The sequence below is a fragment of the Lolium perenne genome, chromosome 3 (genome assembly GCF_019359855.2).
Source record: "Lolium perenne isolate Kyuss_39 chromosome 3, Kyuss_2.0, whole genome shotgun sequence".
Lineage (NCBI taxonomy): Eukaryota > Viridiplantae > Streptophyta > Magnoliopsida > Poales > Poaceae > Lolium > Lolium perenne.
The window spans coordinates 95208940-95227284 of record NC_067246.2 but is presented as its reverse complement, the minus strand read 5'-3'; the positions used below and the strand labels follow the sequence as shown (position 1 = coordinate 95227284).

Genomic DNA, 18345 nt, shown 5'->3' with positions numbered 1-18345 from the left:
CAAGAAGAGATAGAACCCTTGAAATTCGTGGACACACTCATGATAAGGTCCTCGGTGATGTTCGAGCAAAAGTCTCCACAAGAAGGCAATTGGCTAACTTTAGCAATCATCATGCCTATATCTCCGTAGTGGAACCCAAGAAAGTATTTGAAGCTCTTGAAGATTCGGATTGGGTGGAAGCTATGCATGAGGAACTCAACAACTTCAAGCGCAACAAAGTGTGGACCTTAGTAGAGAAGCCAAAGGAGTGCCGCAATGTTATAGGCACTAAATGGATATTCAAGAACAAGCAAGATGAGTTTGGAAATATTGTGAGGAACAAGGCAAGATTGGTGGCTCAAGGTTTCTCTCAAGTTGAAGGAATTGACTTTGGAGAGACCTATGCTCCCGTGGCTCGTCTTGAGTCCATCCGTATCCTTCTTGCTTATGCATCGCATCATAACTTTAAGCTTCAACAAATGGATGTGAAAAGTGCTTTTCTTAATGGTCCTTTGCATGAAGAGGTGTATGTTAAGCAACCCCCGGGGTTCGAGGATCTCAACTTTCCTAACCATGTCTACAAGCTTGATAAAGCACTTTATGGTCTCAAGCAAGCTCCTAGAGCTTGGTATGAGCACCTTAAGGAATTGTTGGTAGACCGTGGGTTTGATGTTGGGCTAATCGACCCCACTCTTTTTACTAAGAGGGTCAATGGGGAGCTTTTCGTTTGCCAATTATATGTTGATGATATTATATTTGGCTCTACTAACAAAGCTTTCAATGATGAATTCTCAAAGCTTATGACCGATAGGTTCGAGATGTCTATGATGGGAGAGATGAAGTTTTTCCTTGGTTTTGAGATCAAGCAATTGAGAGAAGGAACCTTCATCAACCAAGCAAAATATCTCCAAGACATGCTCAAGAGGTTCAAGATGACCGAGTTGAAGGGTGTGGCCACTCCTATGGTTACCAAATGTCATCTTGCACTTGATCCCAATGGTAAAGAAGTGGATCAAAAGGTATATCGCTCCATGATTGGATCCTTGCTTTACCTTTGCGCATCTAGACCGGACATAGTGTTGAGTGTTGGTGTGTGTGCAAGGTATCAAGCTTCTCCTAAGGAGAGCCACATGATGGCTCTCAAAAGAATCTTTCGATATTTGGTTGATACCCCAAGATATGGTATTTGGTACCCCAAAGGCTCAAGTTTTATTCTCAATGGATATACCGATGCGGATTGGGCGGGTGACAAGGATGATAGGAAATCAACTTCCGGGGCTTGCCAATTCCTTGGTAGGTCCTTGGTGTGTTGGTCTTCTAAGAAGCAAAATTGCATATCTCTCTCCACCGCCGAAGCCGAATATGTTGCCGCCGCAAGTGGATGCACTCAATTGTTATGGATGAGGCAAACTTTAAAGGAATACGGTGTCATTTGTGACAAAGTGCCTCTATTATGTGACAATGAAAGTGCTATCAAGATTGCCTATAATCCGGTGCAACATTCAAGAACGAAGCATATTGAGATCCGGAATCATTTCATTAGGGATCATGTTGCCCGGGGTGATATTGAGCTTATCTATGTTCCTACCAAGGATCAACTTGCCGATATATTCACGAAGCCTCTTGATGAAGCAAGGTTCACTTATTTGAGGAATGAGCTAAATATCATCGATTCAAGGAGTATAGCTTGACCATCTTGCAAACACACCTTCGTCTCAAAACTTTATTTGGTTTAGATGTGGGCATGGAAATAGGGGGAGTGCGGTTTAAATTATTGAGCTATCCCTCCCCCCATAATGCCAACATTAAGAAATCATTCTCTTTATATCATATGATGATATGTGAGCTTCAATGATGAGTAGTGGTTTTTGGGCCCAAGACATATCTTCGCGGTGCCATGCCATAACACTCATATATGGTGGCCTAGGCCACCACACTCTTCTCTATGAAGAGTTGGAGTAATTTGGATCTTCATTGGACTTCATTTGCCTATCTTTTGTTTTTATGGGAATTGGCTCAATGTTTGGCTTCTATTGATTTGCTCCTTGCAAACTTGAGTTCATATTACCATCCTCTCTTTGAGTCCATCCTAAGCCATTCTCTCACCTCTAAACATTCTATATCTTGCACAAGCTCGTCTCAAAAAATTGCATATCAAAATTGTTTGTTTTAAAGAGAGTGTCTTTATAAAAAAAGGGAGGGGGGATTTTGTTTAAAACAGCCTAAAAAAAAAGGGGAGGATTTTGTTTAAAACAGCCTATAAAAAAAAAAAAAAAAAAAAAAAAAAGGGGCGGGGGCTGGCCGACCCGGGCCTGACCAGGCCGGTAGTACCGCCTGGGGCCTGGCCGGTACTACCGCCGGCCTCGGGCCGGTGCCCCCAAGGGAGGGCGAGTCGAGCCCCTGGCTCCCCATCTCCACTTCCCCAATCGCCCCTCCTCTCCAAACTGCTCAGCCGCCCGGCCGCCCCTGCCGGCTCCTTGCTCCCCCGGCCACTCTCCGGCCATCTCCGGCCGGATCGGCTCCGTGGGAGCCTTCCCCCACCCCTCCTCCGCCATGGCTCCCGGTATTAGCCTCTCCCCCCATGTATTTTGCTCGCATTTTTGGCTCACATGTGTATTGGTTAGTGGTACTACATGCTTAGATTTTTGGCTAAATCTTACTCTTAGAGGTTGTATCTATTGCTGATCTATGCCCTCTAGTATGTAGCACCGTTAACCTCTACTTTGTAGCATTTTTTTCTACTCATTGTGTGTGGCCTTATTTTTTTTCTTATTCATGCATGTTTTTTTTTGGGTCAAAATTTTGTTAAGTTGAGATGAGCTTGTGCCCTTATCCCATATGTCCCTCGGCTCTGTTCGTCTATTTCACAGGTTCTAGTCGGAAGAGGAGAGGGGATCCGCCCCTTGAGGATGATTTTGTTGAACAAGATGAAGTGCTACCCCGTGCCACTACTGCGCGTGGTGTTTCTTTGGCAAATAAAAAGAAAGGGAAGAAGGCTATTGTGTCCTATGGCAGCGTCCGCCTTCATGCATACATGGCTATTCGCACCGCTAATCCCTATTTGGGGCCTCGGTCTTCTCGCACCCACAACCGCCACTTCTACACCGAGGTGCAAGAACGCATATTCAATGAAGTCTATCCTCCCAACAAGGTGAAGGTGGTTGATCAACGGTATATCAACATTGACCATTTGCAGAAGGATGCCTACTTTCATGAAGCTCTTGGTATTTGCGAGGAGTTTGGGTTGCTTCCCATTATGACTTTCCAATGCAACTATGATCCTTACCTTGTGACTCGCTTCTTTGCCACGCTTTATTTTCATGAGGATGATGCTCGCTCCATCACTTGGATGACTCGTGATGTGGTACTCACTACCACTTGGAGCACATTTGGACAGATTCTTGGCTATCCTATTCCGGAAGATTGTGAACATGACACTGATAGTGGTTGGAGGTTTCATGGGCAGACTAATGCAAGCACCAAGGATGTTCTTGAGCCGCTCTATATGCCCGGTCGATGCAAGCTTGGATTCACTTCCGGTCTCCAACCCGTCTATGATATTATGCTTCGCATCTACCGTGAGACTGTTGCCGTCAAAGTGGGTAATGTTGATGAGATCCATTCTTTTGTCATTGACTTGATGCTCCAAACTCATCTCCGAAAGGGCAAGGGTGTGAAGATGGATGTCATGGATTGCCTGTGGAACCAGATCTTCCTGCGTATGGTTGAGAAGAGGTCTCCTGCCTTTGGTCCCTTCATCATGAAGCTTATTTCTGAGGTGTGGCGTCAGAAGTTTGAGGGTGCCATTCTGGAACCATTTTCTACTCTCACTGTCCATAAACGCAAGAACCTTCTTATCAAAGATCATGAGCTCCTAGCTTCTACCTCAGCCCCAGCAGCTCTCCTTCTGCCTCAAAGAAGACCTTCCGCCTCAAGACCTCCTCCAGTGGTCCCTGAGACCCTCGGGCTGATCGCCGGTTTGCTCACACTAGACTCATTGATGGTTTTACTCCTCATATGGCCCTTGGGGGGCCTCCGGCTCACTCCGCATATGATCCCATGCTCGAGCCCTCTTGGTACACCAAACTCAAGATCAAGGTAAAGAAGACCTTCTGCCACTGGATATTCAGAGCGCATGTATGACGCCTATGTGGCAGAGAAGAAAGCTCGACGCCGTCAGAAGAGCATCATGGCAAAGCTTGGTGTGGAAGTGTCTCCTCCAGGATCTGAAGAGAATATCCTTCCGAAGCCTCAGTGGATTTCTGCTCATAGCCAGTGGTCTGATGGCGAGGATGGTCCCTCCTATGATGTCGACTCCGATGTTGCCGGGGACTTCCTTGATGGCTAGGGACGGTAGCATCGCTCTTCCACCTTTTTGGCATCTTGATGTCAAAGGGGGAGAAGAGTTCTATTAGGTTCGGGATTTGCATGGGAAGTCACAAGCTTGCGTTTTCTTTGACTTTTTATGCTTGTGACTTATGGTTATCTATTGTTGAGAACTACTTATCTTGTTTTATGCACCTTATCTATGTGTGTGAGACATAGGGGCTATCTATTTATGTATGAGACATTATCTATCTATCTATCTATGGTAAAGACTAAGTGAACTTCATGTGGTATGATCTCTAAACTCAACACTTGTCTTTACTCACATATGGTTGTCTCTCCTCTATACAAGTGATGAATTTATTTGCTTACTAAGCATCTTTGCACTTGTTGGTGATTCATATTTTCTTGAGTATTTTGATCCTAGATTATGTGCCTATCATTCATATGTTAATTCTATTAGATGCACATGTCTAGGGGGAGCCTTTTATGCAAATCTTATATTCTCTCTGCTCAAATACTCTCATCTTTTGCAAATCTTATATTGTCATCAAGAAACCAAAAAGGGGGAGATTGAAAGATCATATCTCATTTTATATGTGTTTTGGTGTTGATGACAATAATAATTTATGAACATTTCGGTTTATAAGATTTGTAGGTTATTACATTCTCTAGATGCTTAAAGAGTGAAGAGTATACAAGATATTGGAAGAAAAAGGAAAGAGAAGAAGAAAGAAAGAAAAGAGAAGGAGAAGAGAAAGAGAAAAGCAAAGGAGAGAAGAAGGAGCGGGGTCTGAGGCGGGTACCGCCGGCCTGGCCGTGGCCGGAGGCTCCGGCCTCGGTACCGCCCATGGTACCGGCGGAGCGGCGGGCAACACTGGATGTTTGCAGGGGGGTTGGGGCACCCGGCGGTACCACGGCCGGTACCCCGGGCCGGAGGCTCCGGCCTCCCCCCCGGTCCGGGCCCTCCTGGCCACGTGGCCGCCCCCGCTCGGCTCGCGCGCCTAAGTCCGGTAGTACCGGCCCAAACTCGCCGGTACTACCGGCCACCCTTCCCCAAGTCTCCAACGGCCAGATCAGATGGCCCCTTTTTAAGGGTTTCTTCTCCATTGAGCTAGGGTGGCTCATTCCCCTTCTAAAAAAGAGATACACCATTGTTGAGCCACCAAGAACATCAAATCCATCGGATCTCCTTCCTCAACCATCCAAATCCCTTGTGCTTTGGAGAATCGACGGAGAAGACCCCGATCTACATCCTCACCGAAGCGTTTTTCATTTCCCCCTCTTATGCTTGAGGGCCCCCTTGCTAGTGTTCCTCTTTGGATCCCTAGTGATTGTTGTTGATGTATGCTTGTTGATTTGTTGTGTTGTAACAGATTTGGGAGCCTCCAATTTGGTTGTGGATGTGTGCCCCAAGAACCTTGTAAAGGCCCGGTTTCCGCCTCGAGGAAATCCCTTAGTGGAAGTGGGCTAGGCCTTCGTGGCGTTGCTCACCGGAGATCTGAGTGAAGCCTTCGTGGCTGTTGGTTTGGCTTTCGTAGCAACCACACTCCTCCAAACGTAGACGTACCTTCTTGCAAAGGAAGGGAACTACGGGAATCATCTCCGTGTCATCGCGTGCTCCACTCTCGGTTACCTCTATCCCACTCTATCTCTTATATATTGCGTAGCTATATCTTGCCTAGTTGATAACCTTGTCATATAGGTAAATTCACTTAGTTGCATATCTAGAGAATTTACCTTTTGTGTCAAGCCTAAATTGAAAAAGAACTAAAAATTGGTTAGCACCTATTCACCCCCCCCTCTAGGTGCGGCATACGATCCTTTCAGCAGCTTTCTTGCGAAGTTCATCACATACAATAAGTTATCGTGAATGCTTATTTTTCCATAAATGCGCTTTGGGAATTTAAAAAGATCTTGTTCATATGGGGCTCGAGCCTAGCAGCCATCTTATTGGATATTAGCTTGGTAATAGAATGCATGAGACTAATGGGGTGGAAATCGGTGACATTCTCGGCTCTTTTTTTTTGGATGAGGGCAATGTTGGCGGAGTTGAGCCAATGAAGATTGTTGGTGTGGAGATTCGAGAATTGAGTAGTAACTGCCATGACATCTATATGGATTGTGTTCCAACAAGATTTGAAGAAGGATCATGAGCCATCCGGTCCCTATGCTTTGTCAATAGCGTTGTTCTGAACCGCGGCTTTAACCTCTTCCTCCATAAAATGATCAGCAAGCCCACTAAGATCGCATTGCAGGGTTGGAATTGTTGACCAATTGATGATAGCATAACATGGGGGACCTCTCTTGATGATCTTTTTGAAGTGATTATGGATGATTGTCTTCTTCTCATGCTCTGTGTGACCCAACCATTATTATTTTTAGACGTTTGATGTGATTTTATCTTCTACGGGCATTCACACGAAGGTGAAAATACCTTGTGTTCGTATCAACCTCCTTTAGATTGGTAACTCTTGAAGCTTTCTGCTTCCTTGTTCTCTCTAGAGCCACCAACCCGATAATTCTCCTCTTCAATCTCGCTCTAAGATCCCTTTCATCATTGCTAAGAGCTATATTTTCTTGTGCCACATCTAACCGTAAATAATTTCCAAAGCCATATAGAGCTTATTTATCTTGGCGAAGAGGCTCTTGATCCAAGGACTCAACTTTTCACCCGTTTTCTTGAGCTTGTGAAAAAGGAGTTGGCAAGGCTCAACATGATATATGTCTCCGGTCCAAGCTTAATTCACAACATCGGTGAAGCCCGACATTTCTGTCCAAAAGTTCTCAAAGCGAAAGGACTTGGGATTCTTCGACCCACTATCATTTGCAAGAAGAAGAGTGGTCGGACAAGGACAACAAGAGGGCGCTGAGGATGTGGTTTGAGAAGAAACTTCCCAAACCTCGTTGCAAAAGAAAGTGTCAAGCTTGCTCAAGGCTGGATCGTATTGTTCGTTGCTCCAAGTGAAATTGCGATTTTGGAGATGTGTTGCTTTGAGGTCACAAATATTGAGGGCATTTCAGAACCGTTAAACATATTAGCTTAGACATTCAAGGCTGATGTGTGATCCTTGGGACAACTTGCTTAGGGAATCTTGATAACCTAGATGTGGAGCATGCATGGACGACGCTTTCCAAGTATATATGGTGATAGATATGCGACAACGAACTTACATATTTGTTGCATATGTAAAAAAAATAGTTTCATATTATGTTCTTTCTCGAACAAAGAAAAAGATTCAAGTTGGAGTTGAGGACCACTTCGACTTTAGATTTGACAAAAGCACTCCCAAGTGAACTTGCAGTTTTGGAAATGTGTTGCTTTGAGGTCACAAATGTTGAAGGCATTTCGAATACGCTAACATATTAGCTTAGACATTCAAGGTTGAGGCGTGATCCTTGGGACAACTTGCTTAGGGAATCTTGATAACCTAGACGTGAAACATGCATGGACGGCGCTTTCCAAGTATATATGGTGATAGATATGCGACAACGAACTTACATATTTGTTGCATATGTAAAAAAAATAGTTTCATAGTATGTTCTTTCTAGAACAAAGAAAAAGATTCAAGTTGGAGTCGAGGACCACTTCGGCTTTAGATTTGACAAAAGCACTCCCAAGTGAACTTGCGGTTTTGGAGATGTGTCGCTTTGAGGTCACAAATGTTGAGGGCATTTCAGAACCGCTAAACATATTATCTTAGACACTCAAGGTTGATGTGTGATCCTTGGGACAACTTGATTAGGGAATCTTGATAACCTAGATGTGGAACATGCATGGACGGCGTCTTCCAAGTATATATGGTGATAGATATGTGACAACGAACTTACATATTTGTTGCGTATGTTCTTTTTTGAACAAAGAAAAAGATTCAAGTTGGAGTCGAGGACCACTTGGGCTTTAGATTTGACAAAAGCACTCTCTAATTTCGGTCTTCATGCTCATCCCCTCCCCCATAGAGTTGTCCCAAGTTTTGCCAATGCCTGAGGAAAGAAATGAAGGGTGAGTTTGTTTGCTCGTAGATTTTTGCTGCATCTGGAGAACTTGGCTCCGTAGAAGCTTTAGGAGGTCATGCGACCTAAAAGTCACGTTGTGCAAGTATATTGGTTGCCAACAAATCGTTTTGACCATGCCCCGTCATTTGGTTAGGCTCTTTTTTCGTTTCGCATTTTCAGGCTCCTTTCCCGCATACAGTTACCACATCTACTTTGTGGTGAGCTTACATAGAAGGTGTTCGACAAAATAGCATTTGAGGCAGGGCTAATATATAGTACATAAATAACAACACAAAGATAGTTCTAGCAGTAAATTAGATTGTTACATTATGAGTCCACGAACAACTGCTCGTGACGCAACAGGAGTTCATCAACCAAGGGGTTAGTACACACCTCCTCATCATACCTAGCTCCCACCAAAAATATACAGACTTGACATCAATGTTCCTCAAACCTAGATACTTCCAAAATATACACCATCTTCATGATGTTCATCACTGATGTTGTGCAGAGCACGCAGTTAGGAAACCCCAAGAGGAAGGTATGATGAGCATAGTAGCAAGTTTTCCCTCAGTAAGAAACAAGGTTTAATCGACCAGTAGGAGAAAGAAATCACTTCTGAAGGTGTTGCTAGCTGAATTTTGGCAGGGCGCACTACCGGCGTCAGCAACAACATGGAATCTGCACGCAACACAACCAAAATACTTTGCCCCAACTTACAATGATGTTATCAATCTCACCGGTTTTGCTGAAAACAAAGGATTAACCGTATAGTGTGGAAAGAGATATTTGTTTGCGGTGAAATAAAGAGAACAATGCTTGCAGTAAGTAAACGGAATAGGTGTTTGCAGTAGATGGTTTTATCAGTGTAAAAGAAAGTACCGGGGTTCACAGTTCACTAGAGGTGTCTCTCTATAAAGATAAATAACATGCTGGGTAAACAAATTACAGCTGGGAAATTGACAGAATAAAGATCATACATGACAAGATGATTACTATGACATTCATTTGGGTATTACAACATGATACATAGACCGTAATCCAACTGCGTCTATGACTAATAATCCACCTTCTGGTTAAGGTCCACACCCCTTTCAGTATTAAGTTGCAAGCAACAGGTTATTGCATTAAGCAAAATGTGTACGGTAAATAATATAATTATCGTTAGACAAAGCATTGTTGTTTTCTCCCTAGTAGCAACAACACATCTACAACCTTAGAAGTTATTGTCACTCTCCCAGATTACTAGAGGCATGAACCCACTATCGAGCATAAATACTCCCTCTTGGAGTCAGAAGCACATACTTGGCCAGAGTATCTACTAGCATGCAAGATCACAAATAACATATGATAAGTACTCCCTCCGTCCCAAAATATAAGGCGTCTAAGGACTGGTCAAAAGTCAAACTTTACTAACTTTGACCAAATATTTAGAAAAATATATTTACATCTACAATATCGAATGGACATATTAAGAAAATATATTTTATGGTGAATCTATTCATGTTGACTCAGTACTGTAAATGTTTATATTTTTGTGTATAAACTTGGTCAAACTTAAAAAAACGTTGACTTTTGACTAATCCTTAGACGCCTTATATTTTGGGATGGAGGGAGTATATAATCAATCTCAATCATAGTATTCAATATTCATCAGATCCCAGCAAACACAACATGTAGCATTATATAAAGATGATCTTGATCATGATAGGCAGCCCACAAGATCTAAACAAGAAGCATAAAGTGGAGAAGACAACCATCTAGCTACTGCTATGGACCCGTAGTCCAGAGATGAACTACTCACGCATCACTTCGGAGGCGGGCATTGCGATGTAGAGGCCTCCGGTGATGATCTCCCTCTCCGGCAGGGTGCCGGGAAGACCTTCAGAACCCTCCCGAGCTAGGGTCGGTGATGGCGGCCGCGACGGAACTTTTCGTGGATGGAGGCTCGGGTATTTAGGTTTTTCCCGATCAGATAAATAAATAGGTGGAAGGGCGAGGTCGGTGGGCACCCGAGGGGCCTACACCACCCCTAGGCGCGGCCAAAGGGGTGGCCCGTACCTAGGCATGGCGTGGCCGCCTCCTGGCACATCTTCATCTATCCTCTAGACTCCGTCTTCGTTACAGTAATATACGAATTTCGGCTTTTGTTTCGTCCAATTCCGAGAATATTTCCTGTACAACTTTTCCGAAATACAAAACAACAGAAAACAAGGAACTGATACTGTGACATCTTGTCAATAGGTTAGTTTCAGAAAATACATAAAAGTGCAACGAAGTGTAAATTAATCATATAGAAATTGGTGTAAAACAAGCATGGAGCATAAAAACTTATAGATACGTTTGCAACGTATCAATCACTATCATCAACACGAGAACGAACATCACAACAAGAACTCAATACTCGGGCTCCCCAAAGGCAACACTTCTTCAGGAAGATAGTAAACTACATCCTGCACTCTGGGCTAATCGCAAGGTACCCGGTGGCCTGTGCCTTGTGATCTATGAGGTAGCTAATATCACCGTCGATTGCAGTGGGAGAGATGGGTGGTTGTGAAACACGCCCACCGTAGATCATCTTCATCCGAGCATAGTTTGCTATGGGCTTGCTGAGGAGATTATTGTCCCTCGGGTGTGCCTGCAAACAAGAAGATACTTAGTTCATCGTCTTGTCATTGCTTACGATTAAGTCCACATAAGCAAAAAAAGGTGCATTTATCGAACCATGATGTGCGCAAAGTAGACATCATGGTCCATCATGATTGATGTTGTCTCTTCCACCCAGCACACGTCCTCAAGCCTTTTGACCCTGCTCACATGAACCCAACGTGCTCTCTAGTGTGTAAGATGGTTGTAGATATGCTCCGGGGCAGCAACACGACCACAATACTTGATAACATGCTCAACAACATCCTTGAGGTACTTCATCCTGAATCTAAGAGCATCTCCAGCCGCGTCCCCCAAAGCGTCCCCCAAACCGCGCCGGATTGAGCGTTTGGGGGACGTGTTTTGTTCGTGCCGCCTTTGGGGGACGTCGCTCCCCAGCCGCGTCCCCCAAACGCCGCCCCCAAACATTTAAAATACTTCTTTTTAACACAGAACCATTTATCAAATATAGCATATGAATAAAAATGTTTGCGAGGATTGTTTTCAAATTAAATTACAACAATCAATAAAACAAGTAAACAAATATAATAAATAGGGGTAGATGCTACATCAAGGTGCCACGGTATTTCCTTTGATCCTCCACAAATGCTCAACGAGATCAGCTTGAAGTTGCTCATGCACATTGCTGTCACGGATCTCTGCGTGCATGGCGAGAAAATCAGCAAAATCTGCAGGCAACTCATGATCAACCTCCGCAAGAGGGCCTTCACACTCATAGGGACCAACATGTGACCTAGCATGATTCTTGCGGTCATCCTCGATGATCATGTTGTCACACAAGCCTACATCACCTCCCACATTTGGTCGTGAGACCAGCTTAGAGCAGGGTACCGGACAATGGCAAATTGTGCTTGAAGCACACCAAATGCCCGCTCGACATCCTTCCTGCAAGCCTCCTGTCGCGTAGCAAAGTGAGAATTCTTCAGACCTGATGAATTCGAGATTGTTTTGACAAAAGTGGCCCGTTTTGGATATATACCATCGGCTAGATAATAGCCTTTGGTATATTCGTGGCCATTGATCTCATATTTGCATGGTGGAGCATGCCCTTCCACTAGTCTGCTGAACACCAGAGACTGCTGCAACACGTTGATGTCATTGTGTGATCCCGCCATGCCAAAGAAAGAATGCCAAATCCACATGTCATAATCTGCCACAGCTTCAAGCACCACACTGCAATATCCATGATGGCCTTTGTATATACCTTGCCAAGCAAACGGGCAGTTCTTCCATGCCCAGTGCATGCAATCGATGCTTCCAAGCATTCCAGGAAATCCTCTGGCAGCATTTTGTGTCATGATCCTTGCAGTCTCTTCCTCAGTTGGCCCTCTCAAATAGTATTTGCCAAACTTTCTCACCACAGCTCGGCAAAACTTGTACATGCACTCAATGGCAGTAGACTCACTCATGCGAAGGTAGTCGTCCTGTGTATCGGCAGGTGCTCCGTATGCAAGCATCCTCATGGCGGCGGTGCACTTCTGAATCGACGAGAACCCGAGAACGCCTACAGCGTCGAGCTTGAGCTTGAAGTAGGGGTCGAACTCTCGAACGCCGTGGAGGATATTCATGAACAGCCCCTTGCTCATCATGTACCGGCGCCGAAAATTGTCGGCATGTGTTGCCTCGTCGGCGAAGTAGTCGTTGTGCAGCATGGCATGCCCCTCCATCCTCTGCCGGGGCTTCGACTTCCTTCTTCCCGGCCTTGATCCTCCACGGCGCGGCCTCTTCCTCTTCTCCGCCTCAGCGTCAAGCATGTCCTGGAGGGACGCGATGATCAGCAAATGCTCCCGCAGGTCGTCGTCGAAGTCTTGCTCGTCCTCCAGCAGCAGGGCAACCATCTCATCGTCGCTGTCCACGGCTAAAGCAAAATCAATGGTTAAAATTGCGCCGAGGCAGACGACGCAACAAACATCGGCCAATCGCGCCTACCTGGCAAGTCGTCGAGCACCTTCTGTGCGCGGAGGTGGGGCGGATTTGACGGCGCGTTCTGGGACGCACTGGCGACGCGGCGGCGGCGGCACGACCGGCGGGAGCCCCAGCCGCGACAACGGTGCCGACTCTCAGCAGAGATCAGACGCCCAAACGGCCGGGAAATCCAGCGGCGGCGGTGGGGTGGGAGGCAAGGGAAGGAAGGAGCGACGAGAAAAGAGGCGCGAACCAACGGTTTATGCAAATAGTCGCCGACATGTGGGAGCCCGCCTCGCTTTTCGTTGTGTCCGGCGTCCCCGGTGCGTCCCCTGTGGGACGGGGACGGGCTCGGGGCGCCGGACACCGTATCGGGCCGCGCCGGACAAAAATGGGCTTTGGGGGACGCGGCTGGAACGCTTTTTTTATCCGGCGCGCCCCAAATCCCTTTGGGGGACGCTTTGGGGGACGCGGCTGGAGATGCTCTAAGGTCCACTCTAACCTCTTTCTTGGTGAGGTCACACATCCTGTTTAGAACGACCGTGGACATAGCAGGTGGGTATGTCATAATATTCTTCTTCGTCACTGGACAGTACTTATCAGGCACCATCCTGTACCGAAGCGGCACCGCCACCTTCGCCTGCAACACCGAGTTTGCAGAGTGATCTGGCGAGTTTTCCTCTCCACGCTGACATGCCTCCGTGCCGTAGCTCGTCCGGCTTCCGTGGCGTGCGCACCCGGCTAGCCGGCGGGCACCATTGACGACGACGATCCTCGGTGGTTGGATCCATTTTCTTCCATCACGTCGAGTTCGTCATACTCTGACATCGAGTTTGACAACTGGATGTTTTATTTCGATTATCGTGTTTCACTGTTTTAGTTTATCATATTTGTATCCGTTTGATCTATGTTTGATCAAAGTTTGCACCGAATCTTGTTTGCGGCGATGTATTTTAACGCATCTGGTGAAGCGCTCCTTTATGGCGCGCGATATTTTAAGCGATGCACAAAAAATGTAAATCAAGCGAAGTTTTTTAGCGTAGGCCTATTTGAGGCGTCTGCTGAAGATGCTCAAACTTTAGTCAAAGTGAAACTTAATATTGTTGCGTAACCTTTTTCCATGTCAAGCTGGGAGTCTGAATCTGAACGCCTCATCCTACGAGATGTTTTTGGTTTATCCCCATAAAGAAGCATGTGCTTTTATTTGAGAAAGAGATTTCGATTCCACTGAAAAGCTTCTGCTAGGCGCCGCAAAAGCTACATCCATCGTGACATCGTGTTGAGGTGGACGGAAATTCAGTGACGACCAAGCAAGAAGACAATGCGAAACCATTTGGTCATACCTCCAGAACCTGCTTGGCATCTCCCGACGTCAGGCTCCATTCCATTTAGTTCCAGAGACAGGGTTTTTCTCATGTGGACCTATCTGATCAGGAGCTTCCTATCACGCCGGAAGAAGTGTGCGCTGCAATCAATGGACATGCCACCTGACAAGGCGCCCGGAACTGATGGTTTGTCCGCCCTTTTCTTCAAAATTGATGGTTGATCATATGCACTGATATGATGCATGATATTGGAGCAATGGAATCGAGATCAACAAGGAACCTTCAACTCCTGAACTCCGCAACCATGATAACTGCTGCCAAAAACACCTGAAGCAGCCAACCCGAATGATTTCAGACCAATTAATCTTGTTAGTTTATTTGCAAAGTTATTCACCAAAACTCTGCCGAGATGGCTCATCCCTCGTATCCATGAATTGGTCAGCTCCTACCAAACAACATTAATTCATCAAAAAGTGCTCGATTCAAGACAGTTTTGTGTTTGTCAAGGGACAAGCAAAGAAATTCAGACAATCCAAAACCCCAGCTCAGCTGCTTAAGGCTTAAGCTCGATGTGGAAAAAGCTTTCGATTCCATATAGAATGGGAATCATGATATCCATTAACCAAGTCGCAATTCAAATTCTATACTTTGCACGAGTTTCTTTAATCCAAGGTTACATCATTCTATAAGCCGATAAAATAGTAAAACTCTTTTGTTCATTAGCTTCGCTTATCTCCACCGTAATCCATGAGCCAGTTTCTCAAGAAACCCAAAAGACATGAGTGACCATAGCTAGCTAGCTAGAGCTCCTTGGCGATGGCCTTGAGCGCGTCTCGAATGTAGGGGTACCGGTACGAGAAGCCGAGCTGATTGGCCCTGACGGGGAGGACCTTTTGTCCATCCAGCACCACCGTGGCGCCTTCTCCGAGCACGGCCTTGAGCGCGAGCTCCGGGACGGGCAGCCAGGATGGGCGTCCCACCACCTGGCCCAGCCGGTCGCACATCTCTGCGAGCCGCACCGGGTTGGGCGCTGTGCCATTGATCACGCCCCTGTATGCCGGGTTCTTGATGGACTCGTATATCAGGTCCACCAGGTCATCCAGATGGATCCAAGAAAACCTACAATGTGGAATATGTATGCACATTGATTGATGAGTATAGTATACACACTTCACGAGTAGGTACATGCAAGAGTAGTAGCTATTTGAAAACAAAGAACTTGACTTTCTCAGTCTGATTTAGAAGGGAGGTTCTACAGAAATTTAAAATTAAATATATATGATATAGTTTCTGGAAATGTGATGCCTCAAGTCTTGGCTAATTAACAAAATGTTTACATACCATTGCCTTCCGCTGCCTAAGGGTCCACCGGCGAACATCATGAAAAGGGGAATCATCTTGGCTAGAGCGCCGCCATCCTTACCAAGAACAACGCCGATCCGAATTAGCACGAGCCGGACGTCGTCCTCATTTACCTGACGTGCCCTGCCTTCCCACTCTCGGCACACCTCTGCTAGGTAGTCTTTGCCTGATGGGCTCGATTCGTCGAAGCTATCGGTTTCGCTTGTACCTGCATGCAGTTCATATGTTGTCAGTTCAATTGTCCAATTTGACTCATCAGTGTAGAACATAAGATTAAGAATACTAAATTGTACCAGAAAACAAAAACCAGTAGGTATGGTTTCACAAAACCACAACTGAAAAGAATATATCACAGATTCACAACTTCGTGGCAATGAAATTCACAAAAATCACATCTCATGATTTAGGTCACATGTCAAAGAAGCAGGTTCCCTCCTGATTTTTTCCACTCGGATCAGAGCCGTCCTAGCCTTGATAAAATATGGAAAACATAAATATGAAAAAAAATCTAGTAGTTCAAACTACCTTAGATGTTAAAGCTCAATTTACCCACCTATCTGAAAGGTTTCCAATTTTTATAACTCTCCGTAAAAAAATCAAGAAAAGGTCAACTTTCTGTAAAGCTAAAAAAGCCAGTAGTTCAAACTAGGTTAACCGAGTTGAGCACATTTTTCGTTTTTTTTTTTGCAGTATTTATAACTGTTGGCCAATTTCTTCTTCCAAACTTTCGAATAAAAACTGAAAAAACAACGGATCAAATACCCGCTCCAAGGAAAACCCTTCCGGAGTGAACCGGATGTTTTGCCACTAGTCCTCTGATTGATGGGACCAATTATGTCGAAAGCGCTGCCAAATGTCTTAAAAAGAGATTTGTGTTCTATGAAACAGCATACCCCCGACTGTTGCTTTCTTGTACTCCATATTATTATTAATCAAAGAGAGAAATAAAAGGGCTAGTATGGTACCGTAATAACCGACAGCTGTTGCACTGACAAAAACAGAGGGCCTGGCGTCAGCGCTGGCATTGTTGATGTGATCCACAACCTAGCTTCAATCAAATTCATATGCAGCAAATTACGTTTAGTTAGTTCTGTGCAATGTGTACATGCATAGTGAAGCGAGGCAGGCTGGCAGGGTAATACTTGCTAGTACCTTTGACGTGACATTGACTCGGCTCTGCATAATCTCCTTCTTAACCTGCAAAAGAATTAGGTCCAGCCAATCATGTGTGCAAGGAGATGGCTGCATTGCAAGATTGATGGATGTGGTGGTATGAAATCGTAGGTAGTACCTCGGGTGACCACCTGGTGCTAATGGGCATTCCTGCCAGGTTCACAACAGCGTTGGAGCTCTTTATACACTGCTCCCAGTCTCCCTGTTCGGCGACGGTAACTCCTGGATACGCCGAAGCTGCAGTGACAGCAGCAATGCAACACAACACAACACAACGATCTCGTTAATTAATTTCAGGGAGCTAGGGATTCTTTGGATTACACGATTTTGGAAATATAGGAATAGGAAAAATTACAGGATTGAAATGTCATGTGAATGGATTTCTACAGAGTTTCAAAATACAAGAATTCTGCAACATATGTCTTTGGAACATGAAATTAACACATGAATTTCAAAGGATTTTTTTTAGTTTTAAATTTCAGAGGATTGATGAGCTAGAGTAGAGTGAGATAGAGTGAAAGTGCATTGGACTTCTCAAAGGAAAATTAAAATGACGTTTGAGCTCATGTTGAGATTCCTATGGAATGGGAAGCAAAGGAATGGATTTCATAGGAATTTGGTTGCCCCAATCCTATGATCCAAAGGGCTTCCATAGAAAAAATTCCATAGGATTCAAATCCTTGAAGAATCCTATGGTCCAAAGGGTTTCATAGGAATTTGGTTGCCCCAATCCTATGATCCAAAGGGCTTCCATAGAAAAAATTCCATAGGATTCAAATCCTCGAAGAATCCTATAAAAATCCTACAATCTAAAGAGGGTCTGATGCATGCCGATTCAGTAAAATTGAGTGTATACATTCATATATGATGCAATAAGAAGTACTTAGTATTTGCTTAGAAAGAAAATCAAGATGGGAGCTAGCTTAGCTTAGCTTACAGGGGAAAACAGAGGCGGCCTTGGTGGCAGAGCGTGTCAAGACGCAGACCTTGTGATCATCTGTCAGTTATTAAGCAATGCCGGAGACAGTAGTCAAAGCTACTAGCAAAATCAAATGGATTGGGGAGGTGAGCGTCTGTATGTATGTACCGGAGAGGAGCTTCTGCACCAATCTACGTCCGACGAACCCGGTGGCTCCGGTGATGGCCACCGTCAGCGCCTCATCGCCGGTGGCGCTGCAGGAGCAGCAGAATACGAGCCTGGTCCTCCTGCTCGTCGTCCCGGCCGTCAGGGAGTTGAAGGAGGAGGGGAAGGGGCGGATGGTGGCCATGGCGCCCCTGCTCTGCTCTGCCTCTGCCCACCTTAAGTTTGGATAAGGAGTTGGGTTCAGTCGAGCGCATTGCTGAAGTCCCGTGTGTGCTCGATGAAATGAAATCTGCCTGCTTTGCTTGGTTGGCCAAATATGAGCCACCCCCACAAGCGTTCCAACCAATACCCCACAGGCCTTCCCCTGCCTGGTTGGCCAAGAATCAGCCAGACCACCCAAGGTATATGTGCTGCCGTGTAAAGAAAATGGAACCCCTCCTCCACTAAATACTTGTCAGCTCTCCTCTCCCGACCCCCACCCCAACCCTAACCGCCGCCGCCGCCGATATCGCCGCCGGGGCAAAGACC

At 45.5% G+C, this 18345-nt stretch overlaps 1 protein-coding gene across 1 annotated transcript; it reads right to left on the bottom strand.

The window, feature by feature from the left end:
- Positions 1 to 14770: 14770 nt before the first annotated feature.
- LOC127341871 (epimerase family protein SDR39U1 homolog, chloroplastic) lies at positions 14771 to 18091 on the bottom strand. Its single transcript, XM_051367812.2, has 7 exons — positions 17821 to 18091; positions 17671 to 17730; positions 16852 to 16970; positions 16713 to 16757; positions 16526 to 16604; positions 15540 to 15768; positions 14771 to 15317 (listed from the first exon to the last, which is right to left on the bottom strand). The coding sequence occupies exons 1-7, from the start codon at positions 17999 to 18001 to the stop codon at positions 14999 to 15001; spliced, it is 1032 nt and encodes a 343-aa protein (XP_051223772.1). The 5' UTR covers positions 18002 to 18091; the 3' UTR covers positions 14771 to 14998.
- Positions 18092 to 18345: the final 254 nt, after the last annotated feature.

Excerpts from the sequence above, each read along its gene's own strand:
- LOC127341871 (XM_051367812.2), bottom strand. The coding sequence starts at position 18,001 with ATGGCCACCATCCGCCCCTTCCCCTCCTCCTTCAACTCCCTGACGGCC. Across the intron at positions 16,758-16,851 it reads GCACCAGGTGGTCACCCGAG|GTTAAGAAGGAGATTATGCA; the intron begins GTACTACCTACG and ends ATTCTTTTGCAG. Across the intron at positions 15,318-15,539 it reads TTAGGCAGCGGAAGGCAATG|GTTTTCTTGGATCCATCTGG; the intron begins GTATGTAAACAT and ends TCCACATTGTAG.